The sequence below is a fragment of the Alosa sapidissima genome, chromosome 2 (assembly GCF_018492685.1).
Source record: "Alosa sapidissima isolate fAloSap1 chromosome 2, fAloSap1.pri, whole genome shotgun sequence".
In the NCBI taxonomy this organism is placed as follows: Eukaryota; Metazoa; Chordata; class Actinopteri; order Clupeiformes; family Clupeidae; genus Alosa; species Alosa sapidissima.
The window spans coordinates 5,476,935-5,492,791 of NC_055958.1; the positions used below are offsets into that span (position 1 = coordinate 5,476,935).

Here is a 15,857-nt window from a genome sequence, read left to right on the forward strand (position 1 = left end):
GTTATTATTTTAATTGTGATAGCCTTATAATTATTAACATAGGCCTAGGTACTCATTGTTTGCTTATTTTATTGATAGACGTTTGATGAATAGCCTACTGTAGTTGATTGGAAGTGGAGGGGCAAGTTTTCGAAGGTATTTTCAACTATAATATTAAGGTATATCATATGTGCATCTTTGCAGTGGCAAGCGCTTTCTTAATGATGTTGCGTACCGAGACAAGGAAGCACTCACACGTGGGTGCATACGTAAATTTGCATTCAGTTGGTCTACCACGCCTACTTCTGCTGTTTTACAGAAATAGCCATGATTCCCCATTCCAAAAAGGATAACTTTACTTCATTGTTAGTCTATATCAAAAGCGGTTGTTCACTTTGTTTGAATGACGCTATTTTCCGCGTCTTTTTTATTCCAACCGTGGGCACTTTGGAGCAGAAACGAGAACGCGCACACATCCTGAATTACTTACACCTGGCTTGACATAGTCGCTCCTACTCATCCTGGATTGGCATGAGTGAAACAAGTTGAGCTAGGATGACCAGACAACGCTATGTCAAACCTCGCTTTATCACTTATCTTTTGATGTCTTAATTCTGCCTTTGTGAAATACCCCTCTGGTTGGGAGGAGGTTATGTGCTAAGTTATAGCTCAAATCGTGTAATCTACCGCACACTGACCAATCAATTGTCTTAAAAACAAAGTTATCTCACGTGTAGGATTCTGTCATATGTCTTACAGGTGGAGCTCCGCCTCTAACATTTTGGATCTCGAATGCGCTTTAATAGTGCTGTGCGTTAGCCTGGCTAGCGCCACCACTTCTCAATGAGACGTGGTCTGGGAACCAAACGTTCATTTTCTCGTATTTGAAAAAAATGCCCAGATCCGTTTATTGGGTGCCACGGATGTCTATCAAATGCGTCTGTGCATAGCTTATCATCGTCTTGCTTTCCCACCTGTTCTGTGATTGGTTCCCTATCTCAGGCGAAAATTTGTTCCATGGTCTCCAGGCTGCCTTAGCAGCGTGAATCAAATCGCGCGCAAGGCAGCATGGGAACACCCAGGCTAGCTGTGCGTGCAAATATCCCACTATGGACGTGCATACCATACAACTGATGACAATTGATTTATTTGATGTTATAGGTTAGGCTAGACACAAAAAAATCACCGCGGTGTAGATTAAGATATCGCTCATGAATGCGGAAGTAATTGTTTTTAAATAGAGGCGGTCTTGTGCATCTCCACGTTACACGATTGGCCAAAGTCATCCCAACACCGAGAACCGAGAACGCGCACAGATCTGAGCTGAAAGCCTAGTTTGACAAATAGATCACATAACTGCAATCGTAGTATCACTTAACGTATACCCCTGAGTCAAGGCTTTGTGAAGCCTAGATATGTCTAACGTGCTTCGTAGTATACCCCACCAGTGTCACGGTTGCAAGGGCTTGACCCACACGCAGGGCAAAGTACGGCAAGGCAATCTTAAGAGTTACAAGAATCTTTATTCCCAACTAAACAAACCTTGTGTAACACAATACACATTGACTAATAACCGACTAAGACTCAGGGGAGACAGAGGGTTTAAATACACAGGGGTAACAGGGCACAGGTGGACAATGAACAAGGTAAAACAAGAGACAGGTGGAAACCATAATTAACAGACTAACGCGGATCAGGTGAGGGGCGGAGACACGGGCACAGGGAACAGAAACACATGGCAAAACAAACAAACACATGGAACAGGACACAGGAAGTAAACAAGAGGAGCAGACATGAAGGAAAACACTAAACTGGGAAAACAAAACACGACAGGACCCTTACACCAAGTGCAATGCAATCCTATTGTAATCCTATGATACCATTCATTTGAATGGACACAAAAAGGTCCGTATTTGCATACTGTTGCCATATGGCAACAATTATATTTTGCCAATTTACAAAAAACTCATTATATATAAACTTGTTTTAATGATACATTGTTCATGTTTACATAGTCCAGATAGTGTTTTATTTATTTTTTTCAAATAAATTATGCATAAATTCTGAATTTTGACCATCCACAGGTAGCGGACAGGTAGTGGTGGTCACAGAGGTACCTCTCTGTAGAAATAGGAAGTACTAACAATATATCCTCATCATGTGACCTAACAATTATTTTTTTATACCAAAACTAAAATCCCCTTTTACACATATGAATAGTAAAATATAGGTTTTCTGCCAATTAGAAACACTAAGATAAATTAATCGTTGCCATATGGCAACAACATGCAATATGACCAGGAAGATATCATATTTGCATAAAATTCTTTTTTTAGAGAGAGAGAGAGAGAGAGAGCGCCCCTACTCGAGCCCTCCACAAAAAAAGAGCACACCAATTTACCCTGAGTGTTTATTCATCCTGTGTTCGACCTGAAGCACCCTGCTGCCCAGCTCTCTTCTTTGGTGTTCTCTTTGGTGGTGTGAGTGGGGGGAAAAGGGAAGAGGCTGGTTCAAAGCAAAACATGGCTCTTGAGAGAGAGAGAGAGAGAGAGAGAGAGAGAGTGCGGTAGAGCATTTGTTCAGATGTATTGTATTTGCTCAGATGATTCTGATCATCAGCCTACAGATGGAGTGCTAAGATGTCCACTGCACACTCTCCTTTTCAGTGCCTTTTCTCTCGTGTTCACTCATGTGGAGGTGATTCAGAAAAGCGATAATGCAAAGATATTGCCAGATAACCCTCTTGAAAACTGCCATGTTTGTACTTGAAGTGCACTGCATCACACATCTGTGAAGCATTTACTGTAAAAAAAAGAAATAAAATTGTAAATACAGTTGTATGCTGCAAGAGTCATCCTGCACATGGCTTTCAAACCACTTCCTCATTTTTCAGCCATTTTAGGTTACACGCCAAATTAATCTGATTCGTTTTCACACCAGGTTAGGTTGGAGCTCTTTTGTAGAGGTGTGCATAGGTGTGTATGTGTATGCATGTGTATGTGTGTAGGTAAGTGTGTGTGTGTTTTTGTACAGTAGGTGTGTGTGTGTGTGCGTGCGTCTGAAAGTGCATTAAGGGAGAATGTGCGATTAGCTGTGCCATTAGAGACTGCATTGGGCTGTCTGGCTGCTGAGAGAGAGAGAGAGAGAGAGAGAGAGAGAGAGTCAGTGAGCAGGATAAACTGGGTTTAATCAGTCCTGCAGCAGGCAGGGAATAACTCATCCCTCCGCACTGACACTGCATTGTATTTCATGTTGCATGAGAGAGAATGCAGAGTGCACAGGAGGGGCAGTCTGAGAGAGATAGATGGAGGAAAAAATAGAGGGATCTTTTAACCAAGTGACTCAGAGATCAGTGCCTTCCGAATGTAATATGCACGTCGTATTGGTTAAAGTGGGCTACATTTTACCCCCGATTCTACTGAGTCAGTGAGCATCTTTGTGTGTGTGTGTGAGGGAGAGTGAATAGTCTTTTGTAGGCAGCTGAGACAGCATCCTTGAGGTTGTGAGGAAAATGCTGCGGAAAAGCCCCCTTTTGACACAATAATTTGTGAAGTCCGTTTCATGTTTGTGCACTTAGGCGGCATGTAAGATTTCTGCCAGGTCACTGCCTTCTGAAGATGGAAAGGCTCTGTGATCTGATCTGAGGCCTCTGTAGGTTTATTTCTGTCCTCCTGCAGTGTGTGTGCTGGTGTGTGTGTTTGTGTAGACGGTCTTAACATGGATTAACAATTTAATGCAATCTGGCCACCATCACAAGCGATTGAGGGGCAGCTGTAGATGTTGTCCACTTTGTGACATTCATACAACCTCTCCACCCCATGGACCATCACAGGTATGTAATGCATACTGGTCCCATATAAGCTGGTACATGTCGTATACACACACATGTGGATACAAGCGTGCAAACACACACACACACACACAGGGAAGTACATGTGAGTGTATGCGGATGTGCACAAATACAGACACACACACACACACACACACACGCACACGCACACGCACAGACAACCATACACAGACAACCATACACAGACAACCATACACAGACACACACACACACACGCACACACACAGACAACCATACACAGACACACACACACACACACACACACGCACACACACAGACAACCACACACACAGACAGTCTCGATATGCTCGTCTCTCCCCACCCTGTGGTCTGAGATGTGGGGGCCCTAATGTGGGCTTAAGCTGAGTACTCCCATCTCTCCATCTCTGCTCCCCACCACTGTGGCAAGGAGCACACTCACACTGGCCTGATCCCGCACCACAACCAGACACAAAGAAATGGGGTCAGAGAGAGAATGGTCTTACCCTTGATTAACATATAGAATTTTTTTTTTTTCCTGGCACACGTTCAATTGTCAAGGTTTCTGTCCTTGCAGCAGAGCACTGTAACAATCCAGGTTTATTGCTGTGTTGCAGTACATTTGCCATGACAGAATCAGCGGAGGCTCAATCCAATGGGCTGTGAAATATGATTAGTGGAATTTTGTGATGCTGAGCTGATTCATTTGTTGTAGTTGTAGATCATTTGTTTATACACTGAGTCTTATTTTTTCTCCTCTCTCGAAGAGGGATTGTCACATTTTATGATCTTGATGGTTATGCGTGGTATGTGTACACATTATTAGAGGAAAATGCAGTGCAATCTGCAGTTCATCACTTAAACTGAATAATTAAAACGTGGAGATTGATGTTCATATTCCTGCAGGTTCATTTCAGCAAGCTTTTTGAAGATTGTGGGAAGTCTTCCCCCTAGTGTTCAACTCTGTGCAACATTAAAAAAAAAACTCCCCATGTTAAAACCTCTGCAGTTATCATGCCTTACCTCAGCAAAGCTCAACAGTGTGCATGGTTCTCTCCTGTCTCTCCTGTGCAGGTTGGCTGCCATACCATCACGCTCTTCCTTTTCCCGGGGACTTCCTGTCACGTGACCACACTCCTGCCTCGCCTCCACTCCCCAGCATGGAACCCAACAAAGTTCAGTCCGAGGGAGGCCTGAATGTGACCCTGACCATCCGCCTCCTCATGCACGGCAAGGTAACCAACCAACCGACACCCGACCAACCAACCAACCACAGAGCACAGGTGGAGCAGGGCAGTGGAGAGCCAGCGCCAAAAAAAGATTGACAGAAAAAACGAGAGAGAGAAAAGAGAGAGAGAGAGGGAGAGAATGAACAGGGCTTATTGTGAGTCATTCTCCCCAGACGTGACGTGTTGGCTAGAGAGTCTGTGACTCATCAAGATGAGGGAGTATGCCATCTCCTATTGCTAATCAAACGTGGACATGCTACGCTGTCATCGGTAGCAGATATACTGTCTGTCAGAGACCTCAGTACCTCCTGAACAACTAGATTTTTTGGCCATGATTTATGTCTTGGGTTTGCAAACATATCTGATTCAGTGATGAGCCGTGACAGGAATTGAATAAGCGTAAAATGTGGTTCAATGCCTCTACCTCCCTCTCTAACTCAATCTCACTCTCTTTTTCTTTGTCTCTCACACTCCTTCTCTGTCTCTATTTTAGGAGGTTGGAAGCATCATAGGGAAGGTATGTGGATTTACTGTGTATAACACCTCACTTATTTACACATCCACCATTATTTGCTGAAAGTATGTTATTTACTGTATTTTTAACACTCGACTTCATCTGGTACTTTTAACAGAAAGGGGAAACGGTAAAGAAAATGCGGGAAGAGGTATGTGTGTCGTGCGTCTCCACCGCCCGGGCGTAAAAGAGAACCCAGTCTTGTTGTTGTTGTTGTTGTTGTAAAAGTGAAATGCAATCATATCCAAACTCATCCTGTTTTTTCTTTCTCCGGCAGAGTGGAGCTCGCATCAACATCTCGGAGGGAAACTGCCCCGAAAGAATCGTCACCATCACAGGCCCCACAGACGCCATCTTCAAGGCCTTTGCAATGATTGCCTACAAGTTTGAAGAGGTATGTTCAGTCGGGGCCTGGAATAAGGCTATCTGAAATGAAGATCGTTTTTTTCTGAGAGAGGGGGTCTTTTCTGTTGTCTGTTTTCTTGTTCTTTTCTCTCTCTCTCTCCCTCTCTCTCTTTTGTCCCTCTTTTTTATATATAAAATCCCTCGCCAGCTCTTGACAGCCAGTATATAACACTAATCCCCATGTCTGTCTCTGGCAGTCGGGGTGGCATTACGCTCTGAGCTTGGGGTAGTGTTTGAGTAATTCCCCAGTAGAAGCTACTGTAGCAATATATCTGCATGCAATGGTGAAAAAATAATACTTGTAGCAGCTGCTTTTGAGATGTGCAGAACCAATTCAGGACATAAAACAAAATGCCTGACACTTAATAACACACTGTTGTAGGGAGCATTGTTAAACTGAAAAATGATTGTAACAAAAACAGCCTTTGTCCAGCTTTTCTGTCTATGCCTATAATCAAGGTAATGTCAGGTGTTTTTCCAGGACATCGTCAATGCCATGAGCAACAGCCCAGCCACCAGCAAGCCCCCAGTCACTCTGCGGCTGGTGGTGCCAGCCAGCCAGTGTGGCTCCCTCATCGGGAAAGGAGGATCAAAGATCAAAGAGATGAGAGAAGTACGCCAGCCCTGCATGCAAAGCTGCCAACACACTATCTACCAGTGCAGCGTGTGCACTGAATATTTAGAGCATCCCTTTCCTCTGTGTACGGGAGGGAAGTGGATACGTCTCTGACACTAAGCAGCACTACTACAGCCAAATGTTAAATTGTCAGAGATTCAATATTATACAGCATGTACAGCTTCTTAGGGATCCAACTTAAATAAAAAACAGCTTGCAAGACTATGGTTAAAATAATTATGCAAAATACTTTCCAAAAGCTAAAATCAAAATAAAGGTTGAAAACAAATAAATTAAAGGTTTAAGCAAGAAGTAAGTACCACTGTACTTTTATCAGATTGTGCTGACAAAACAATTACTTTTAAATTCAACAACAAGATGGCCAAAGTCTGTAACCTTAAATGGTTCATTATTTTGTCGGATAGAACATCCTGTAGGCTGTCGATGGCCTTGGCAACGTTTTGGCTCACACTAGTGAGCAGAAGCACAGAAAAGGTCTGAGCAAGCCTGGTACAATGATACTTACTTTTCTGTGTGCTACATCTGCGTTGCCACTCAATTTCGAACGTTATAGAGAACTTGGAGAACTAAGAGCATGTTGTTCCTCTGCAGTCCACAGGGGCGCAGGTGCAGGTGGCGGGGGACATGCTGCCCAACTCCACAGAGCGTGCAGTGACAATCTCCGGGACTCCCGAAGCCATCATCCAGTGTGTCAAGCAGATATGTGTCGTCATGCTGGAGGTAGAGTATATGGCGCGGGGGGTGCAGTCATGTCTCTCCCCTGCACCCATAGTATTGCTGGAAGTCTGGTCTGTGTAGTCAATTAAATTTGGCTCGCTGGGCAACTTCCGTCGCACAAAGCACTTCGCCACAGTTAACACCCTCACTGCCCCCTCCCTTGTCCACTCTCCATGCCTGCTTTATAACATGATGACATTGAAGACATTTTGTGCTATAAGTATACTCCAGGAGCACTGGCTCCCTCTTGAGAGCTGACGTAACATGCTGTAGGCTACTCCACACCCAACCCCTCTTTGAGTGATGTGTTGGGTTAGAATTCTTTTTTTTTTCTTATTCTTTTCATGCTTTCAGTCGATGTCCATGTCGATGCTTATTGATTGATGCAGCTGTTATTTCCCTGGCAGTCCTGTAGACTTGCTGACATGCAGACACTTTTGTCCCACGTAAGTGAAGAAATAGGAAGGGAGGAACAGAAACAAATTGAATATTCTTCACTGGAGTCAAATGTACAATCGGCCATGGTGATGGAGCATGCATCAATGTGCCATGCCATTTAAGGATATTCACGGGAAAAAGCACCATATGCTCTCAGCGTAACCCGCAGGCCTCGAGTGCTTTTCACAATGGGCTGCCACTTTGCTCTTTTATTTATTTTTTTCATGGTCTATTTTTTGGTGAGAAGAGTGGAAGCGCGTCCTACATTGTGTTGGTAAAGCAGTGCCCGAGGAATCTCAGCACAGGGTTGGCCATGAGCATGCCCTGCCTGCCTTTCTTCTCTCTCTCTCTCTCTCTCTCTCTCTCTATTTCCACACGTTCCCATGTACCCATGAGATATTCTCTCTCACCCTTTCCCTCTCTTTGTCTCTCTCTCTCTGTCATCTCTTTTCCCTAACTTTAGTTTTTCTTTTGAGCCTACTTGTACAAAATGAACACACACACACACACACACACACACACGCACACACACAAACACACCCACACACAAATAAACAATTGAAGGACTGCATTTACACTAGTTTTGACAAATGTTGTGTTCCTGCTATTGATCTGGATGGCCCATTTGGCTAGACAATGGATTTCTGTCAGTCTACACACACACACACACACACACACACACAGAGCCACTCTTACCTGTTTGCCGTCTCCTGGTCTAACACCTGGTCTCTGCCTCTTCCCTCTTCCCCGTCTCCTAGTCCCCACCGAAAGGTGCCACCATCCCCTACCGCCCAAAGCCCGCCTCCACCCCCGTCATTTTTTCAGGTGGCCAGGTAAGAGCCGACCCGCTGGCGGCGTCCGCAGCCAACCTCAGCCTTTTACTGCAGCACCAGCCACTGCCTGTTAGTGCACTCAGGTTTTCTCACCTTTTCACTTGCATGCCCACTCCACCACCACTACCCCCCCCCCCCCACACACACAAAGTGGAGGGTTAACACGCTCGGGACAAGGGGAGGAGGAAGATGGGGATGGGGGTAGAGCTTCATGGCAGAGCATCACGTTGGAGGGGGTTAAAGGGTTTCATTTATTTTTGTAGGAAGGGAGGGGGGTTGTGGAGATGAAACAGTTGTTTTGAATTTTTCATTCCGTTTTTAGAAACAAAAAGAAATTCTCCTCAAATCACATCAAGGGCCATTGCCATCTTAACAGAGTTTGGGAGGATGATCATTAAATTAGAAATGAGTTTGCTTTTACTGGTATGCTGCAAACAGTGTGCAACACCACCTCTCTTGAGCTGGCTGCATTTAAATATCTAATTACTCCTAACTGAGTAATATAAATAAAAATAAATCATAATAAATATAAATAAAAATATAAATATATAAATAAAAATGACTTGACTTGACTTGATGTCTGCCATGAGAGTCTCTTTTCAAATCCTCCTCCCCTTTCAAAACAGATATCATATCCTTTTACTGTAACATTCCTACAGTCTCCAGTAATATCAGTTGAATAGAACAATGGTACAGTATGTTTCCTTTGCAGTGTCTTTGATTCTGTATGTGGAACAACTATAGCAGCATAGCAGAAATGTTAAAAGGATATTGTTATCAGTCAATTAATCAGTCATTCCAGCTCATTTTTGCCAACCGTAGAAGTGTGGTTGAAGCGTGAATGATGTGTGATTGAAAGTTGAATTATATCTAACAGAAATGTTCAGACTGCTTGATTCATTCCATCTGTCCAGCTCCGTTAGATATCCATGGCAGCTCTTGTGATAGACATTGATAGTGTCTATCTCAATATGACTTCATTAGAAAAGGCTCACAAAAGAGATGCTTGTTAAACTAAGACCTTTCTCTCAGCCAATATAAGAACATACAGTATATGTATATAGTATATAGTAATTGTCATATTTATATCAAAATGCTAACACAGGATGTCATTGAGAAGGTTAAGAACTTCAGTCTGAGAAAAGTTTATTTTAAGTCATATTCAAGTCATGTTTAGTTTTCTTACCCATTAAGTATAACCATTGTAAAGCAATTTGTCGATAATTTAGTTATTTTGTATAAATGCAGAGGCAGCATTCTTGATTTGGTTTGACCTGTTTGTTGTCTTTATGGTGCTGACTGTGTCCTCTCTACCTTTTTCTTTCTCTCCACAGGCCTACACAATTCAGGGACAATATGCCATTCCTCACCCGGATGTGAGTTCCCAGTCTCCTTTTCCAGTCCACACAAACACCAACACATGACATGATTCTGTTTTGCGTTTCTTTTTTCCCCTCTTCTTTTTGTTCTTATCCGACTTGAAGTCATATTAATATTACCCAATAATATTAATACATAATTTTTCATGTCTAATTGGCATCACATTACAATCTGGAATCCTAATGATCCTCTCTCAGTGTAGCAAAATTGTGGACAAGATCTCTCAGGACTTGGCCTGCCGCAGTCAATGAAAATATGACAGAGGACAGGTGCATTACCAGAAAGTGTGCACCCCCTGAAACCTGTCAACGTCTCATCACAAAAATGTACACTGCTTGCGATGTTCCAGGGTCCCCTTCCCAGTAGATCACTGATGGTGAATTGTCTATGGGGTAAGACCCTGGTGTCTGAGGAAAAAGCATCAGACTTGAGGCTTTGCCAGGGCTTTGAGCCAAACAGCCTCAATTTGTTTTTTTTTGAGGCTGAGTTGAGTTTTTTGACCACCTCTCTGCCCTGACCCGTGAGCGAGGTTCCATTAGCTTCCTGGGAGAACAGCTCACTACGTCTTTTCATGTCCTTATATGGGCTCTGAGGAGGAGCTTTCATGTCCTTATATGGGCTCTGTGTCTATCTGGCTCCGTTAGTAAACTGAGACCAAGCCGAGAGAGCTGAGTGTGCATCAAGGTACTGGGCGTCCAAATCCCACAAGTCTGCACAGCCTCTGTCTGTAATTCCACTTAATCAGTCTTCATCGCCAGAGCATCCATAGAGATACTCTCTGTCAGTTCCTTTAATTCGGCTGAGGCAGTGATTGATGCCAAGAGAGGCATAGGTTGACATCACCATCACTCAACTTGACGCCGGATGTCCGTTTCACCCTCATTAAAGACTTAGGTGAGCGCTCCAGCCAGGAGCTTTCTCCTGCTCTCCTTATGCCTATAGGAGATACAAGGAGAAAACAGGAACGAGCAGGGCCGTTTTAAATAGACAGGGCGTTCATTTGAAGGCTGTTTGTTTTGTTTGTTGTGCAGTGTTGTACACCATTAAATATTAAATCGCATTAGACTTGACAGACCATAATAGGCTTAGGCGTTTGTGTCTTCCCTGCGGCCTGTGCGTTTGCATGAAACAAATAAAACAAAAAAGGTTGTGAGGGAAAAAATAATTCATATACCATACTTCAGCATGTCAAAATCTCTTATGATAAAAGATTTCATTGCTTAATCCTGCGAGATCCAAAACTAAGACGTAAACCCAGTCAGAGTGACGCACTCCACCAATTTCACATACCAGAAGTCAGGCCAAGTCCTGCTCAAGAGTCTCGCACTTTCCTTCACTCTCTCTTTCTTCTCTCTCTCTTTCTTCTTCCACCACAGTTTGTCCTGGCTTCTGCTCCTCGTTGTTTCTTCCTTTCTTTCTTTCTTTCTTTCTTTCTTTCTTTCTTCCTTCCTTCCTTTCTTTCTGTCTCTCTTCTAGTTTTGCATCTTGATTTCTCGGTGTTCACCTCTGTTTCAACAATAACCTCTTAGTTCTACTGTCCCTCCCCCACCTCAGCAGCTGACCAAGCTTCACCAGTTGGCTATGCAGCAAACCCCCTTTACCCCCCTTGGACAGACCACCCCTGCTTTCCCTGGTACGTACCCATCCACCCTTTGGACTATTTCCTTCTCTTTGTACCTGTAGAAACACACTCTCTGTGTCTCTCTTTCTCTTCCTCTCTCTCTCTCTCTCTCCTCCTCTTATTTTCCTGTTTTGTTTCTCCATGACGCACTTCATGACATACCCCCCTGGTGGATGCTCTCCATGACTGTAGCACCTTTGGTTTGATATGATCTTTTTTCCTCGTTTTTTTGACCACATTTTGCTTTAGTTATAAACAAAAACGAGCGCGTGGCAACTCAAAAACAAACCTCAAAATTCGAAAATATATCTGTTAATAACATGTTTTTTTATGTAACCCTTGAATTCACTATGCACATGTAGAATTTATTTCAGCAATATATGTAGGTATTTTTTATAACCTAAGTTATAAAGTTATAAGTCTCATGAATAAATATAGCTAAGCCTGATTCCATTTTACCCTAGTGTCCTCCACAGGCCATTTGTGTCAGAATTGATTGAACAAAACAGGAACCCGCTCATGAAGTTTCCTCGTAGAAGAACGTCCTAGTGGGTTATTTTTCAACGCCCTTCAAACAGTTCATATGAGGACATGCAAATTTGCCCATCAACAGTCATTTCTCTGTTTTAAAGTGTCATGAGTGTTTAATGACAGCGGTGGGTTTGGGCTTGCGGGTAAAGTTGCGTCATGCTCCAGTATCTTGATCTTAATGAAGGCTGCTATTTCACTTTTATCATTTAAATTGCCCCAGCAGTGTCCAATATATGAATGTACACAGGTTTTCTTATTAGGTTATAAAAATAAATGCATCTCAGCTGTAAACCTTCTCTCTCTCCGCATTATCTCGGCTCCTGGAGGAAGGCCGGAGGCCATTGTTGCCTGATCATGAGCACTTGGCTGCAGCCTCACGGCTCTCCTCCACAGTGTGCTTAAAATGCTGTTTATGCTGCTCTCTCTTCCTCTCCATTCTCCACCTTTTTATGTCTCTCCTCCTCACTCTCTCTCTCTCACTTTCTCCACCCATCCCTCCTTCACCCCTCCCCCCTCTCCCCCTCACTCTCTCCACCCATTCCTCCTTCACCCCCCCCCTCTCTGTCACTCTCTCTCTCCACCTATCCCTCCTTCCCTTTCTCTCCCCTCTCTGTCTCTCTTCCCCTTCGTCCCCTTCTCTCTCTCCCTCCTTCTCTGCGCTGCTCAATGCTGTAGGTCTGGATGCCAGTCCCCCGGCCAGTACTCATGAACTCTCCATTCCCAATGATGTGAGTAGGAGGCCCTTTTAACAGTGTTAATAGGGATACCTTAGGACACATTCCCTGAACGTATTTGATGTTTGCAAGGGTTTATGACATATGCTGCTTTGTAATTTGCAGTTTTAGAAGACATTTAGCCTTCATTACAACATTTGTGGGAAGCTACATTCTCAGAGGAGTATGTGAAGTGTATGAAACCAAAGATTTTTTTAGTTTTAATTTTTACACAGCAGGTTGGCACGTTCTCTTTTCTCCTTTGTAAGAAATTCTGTAATGTCTTCCCAGCTAATAGGCTGCATAATCGGGCGCCAGGGAACCAAAATCAACGAGATCCGTCAGATGTCTGGAGCGCAGATCAAAATCGCTAATGCTATGGAAGGGTCATCCGAGCGCCAGATAACCATCACTGGAACCCCCGCCAACATCAGCCTTGCTCAGTACCTCATTAATGCAAGGTAACCCCACACTGCGCCCTGAAATAAGTGATAGCCTAGCGGTGGCCCGACCATTCATGCTGTGATGTATGGCTTTGTGTCTACTTCTCCTCTCAATGGAAACCTAGCTTCTTTTTTCTCAAAGAAATGCCTTGAAGTCGCACAAGGACACAGGAGTTTGTCTCTTTAGTAGTTTTTTTCTTCTCCCTCCACGTTGAAATACAAGACTGAGTTTTGAATTAATGTACTCTGTACGTCTTATACTGATGATATCATCTTCTGTTCATTCATAGTGATTTTTCTTTCTAATACAGTCTTCCCGTTTGCAGCCTTAGGCAATCAGCCTCAGTGCTGAAGGTCACACAAGTGCTCTCAGTCCACCACCTTGTTATTTCTTTTGTGTTAAACCATCTCTTTTCTCGTCAGTTAGAGACAGGAAACATTTGTAGTCTGTAGCTGAAAAATAGAGCACACGTGCACATTATGTATCTAAAAAGCTATACATCCCGCAACGTGGCTTCACAGAAAAGGCTACCATGGCAGCAAAAGAGTGAGCTCTATCACTTTGTTAAACGCTGTCGTGTCATGGCGGCACAGATGAATGGAGGGAGCTGTCGCATGTGGTGGTCTCGCTGCTGCGGGCTGCTTAGAGAGAGATTGGCGGCTCCGGGGGTGGGATACTAACGCCTTATTGCTCTCCCACCGTTCCCCACTGGCAGGTTCAGAGACGTGGCAGCCATGTGGAATGACCCATCCTCCATGACTACATCCTGAAGCCCCAAACTGGTGTCATTGTCAGAAGCAAACTGCAGCTTCCCCCCTCTCCTCCTATTCCAAAACACCCTGCCCAGTTACCTATTGTGCATCCCACCCCTTTAGAGTTCATTAGACCCCCCTCACTTTACAATATACCTTCAGCAGTAGCGTTGCTTGTATGGGTAGGCTATTGCTAAAGATAAAGACAAATAATTGTGGTTTGATTTTGTTCATGTTAAAATGTAGTGATTAAGTATAGTGTTTCAGCATGTTGAATGCTTAGAATCAATCAAGCTGTATTATTTTATTTTTGTCCTTTTCTTTGTTTTCTTTTTACTGCTAGCTTAGTTAAACATGGTTGCTGAATAAGTCTTGTAGTTTCTTGTCAGGAAAGCTTTAAAAATGTACAAAAAATGTAAAACGTTTAAAAAAAAACACAAAAACTGTAATTGCTTTTTGACTGCTAATAAGCAATGCTGTGGGTAGGGCAACTAGAGTGATGTGATGCACCCATGTAAGGAGAATGCTGTGATTGCAGACATGGGTTTCAGAGAACCAAAATGGGTTGGAAATTGTTACAGTTCCAATCAGAGCCTAGGAATTAGCCATTAACACCATTCATTTTTTATGGATGATAAATATGTTTTTTTTCTTGAGTTTAAAAAAGGAAGTAAAATAAAAACATTTTTTTAAAGACATTTTAGCTGGCAAGGGAGTCGATTGTTTTATGCCTGAATGCATCTGATAATCCAAATGCATGACCGATTTACAGACACGCTAAACACATAGAGCCATTAAAAGGTGGACGGCGAAACGTGTCAAGTGCTTTCAGAATTGTTTTATTTTTCTCTATTTTTCTATCTCTTCCCCCCCCTCTCCCCCTGCCTCCCCCTCTCCCCTGCCTCCCCCTCCCCCCTGACTCCCCCTCTCCCCCTGCCTCCCCCTCCCCCCTGACTCCCCCTCCCCCCTGACTGTTCTAGGCTGACGTCTGAGGTCACTGGAATGGGCACACTCTAATTTCTACCCTTCATCCTTCACTGCATCACATGACCCTTGAGCCAATGGCATTGCACCTAGTTTGTTTATCTCTCTCTCTCTCTCTCTCTGTACTCAGCTATCCTGCATTTTAAGTAACTAAGCTAATTTTAATTCTACAATGTGCACATATTTATAAGTCCCAGTTTAATGTTGTTCCTCCCACACCCGTTATCTTGATGCTCCGTATTGGCCCTCAACCTCTTTTTATTTCAAAGGACACTTAACTTTTTTGTCACTCTAGTACCTGACATGCCACTCCATTTATCTGTAAATTCATTCACTTCATATTCTTGTGAAACACTTTACTCTATGATTGTCACTAAATGTATCTCATTTGACATACTGTACAATATTCACAACAGCATAAAGAATAAAAAAAACACATATGCACACAAAGGACTAAACCAAATTATAATTTCAAGGAGAAAAGCCAATCTATGTGGGCTTCATAGTAAACCACAGTCAACAACTTTACTCACCATGATAACGTTATGAGAGTCCATATTAAAGACAGGAAATGGATGGAATGCTTGCATCTCCTGCCACTGTGCATTTGTGTGTGTTTGTTCGTGTGGCACTTGGGAACAATACTCTAGATGCATTATCACTCTCTCCTGTATTCGTTTGATAATCTGGTCACAGAACTGATAATGTACAAGCAGCCCAATGAATAAACATCAAGTAGACTGGGCTGTGGTGACTCAGGCTCACCGTCAGGTCTATTCAGAGATCTTTTCTTAAGTAGACTCCTAAGCTGAGTGTTGTGCTTGGCTTCAGAGATAAATATCTCTATGAGT

The 15,857-nt window shown here is 43.3% G+C and overlaps 1 protein-coding gene across 10 annotated transcripts in view; it reads left to right on the plus strand.

Annotated features, from left to right (window-relative positions):
• The window catches only part of pcbp3 (poly(rC) binding protein 3), a 49,632-nt gene extending 34,912 nt beyond the window's left edge, over positions 1-14,720 (plus strand). For 3 of the 10 annotated variants that reach the window (XM_042084473.1, XM_042084482.1, XM_042084483.1), the window contains 12 exons: positions 4,883-5,043; positions 5,531-5,554; positions 5,670-5,702; positions 5,829-5,945; positions 6,426-6,569; positions 7,185-7,313; positions 8,507-8,650; positions 9,916-9,957; positions 11,516-11,594; positions 12,789-12,841; positions 13,118-13,287; positions 13,986-14,720. In XM_042084473.1, the coding sequence (XP_041940407.1) occupies positions 4,883-5,043; positions 5,531-5,554; positions 5,670-5,702; positions 5,829-5,945; positions 6,426-6,569; positions 7,185-7,313; positions 8,507-8,650; positions 9,916-9,957; positions 11,516-11,594; positions 12,789-12,841; positions 13,118-13,287; positions 13,986-14,040 (1,151 nt within the window). In that variant the 3' untranslated portion in view covers positions 14,041-14,720. The remainder of the gene's footprint in view (positions 1-4,882; positions 5,044-5,530; positions 5,555-5,669; positions 5,703-5,828; positions 5,946-6,425; positions 6,570-7,184; positions 7,314-8,506; positions 8,651-9,915; positions 9,958-11,515; positions 11,595-12,788; positions 12,842-13,117; positions 13,288-13,985) is intronic. The other 7 variants (XM_042084475.1, XM_042084479.1, XM_042084478.1 and 4 more) reach the window with 7 other exon arrangements.
• Positions 14,721-15,857: the final 1,137 nt, after the last annotated feature.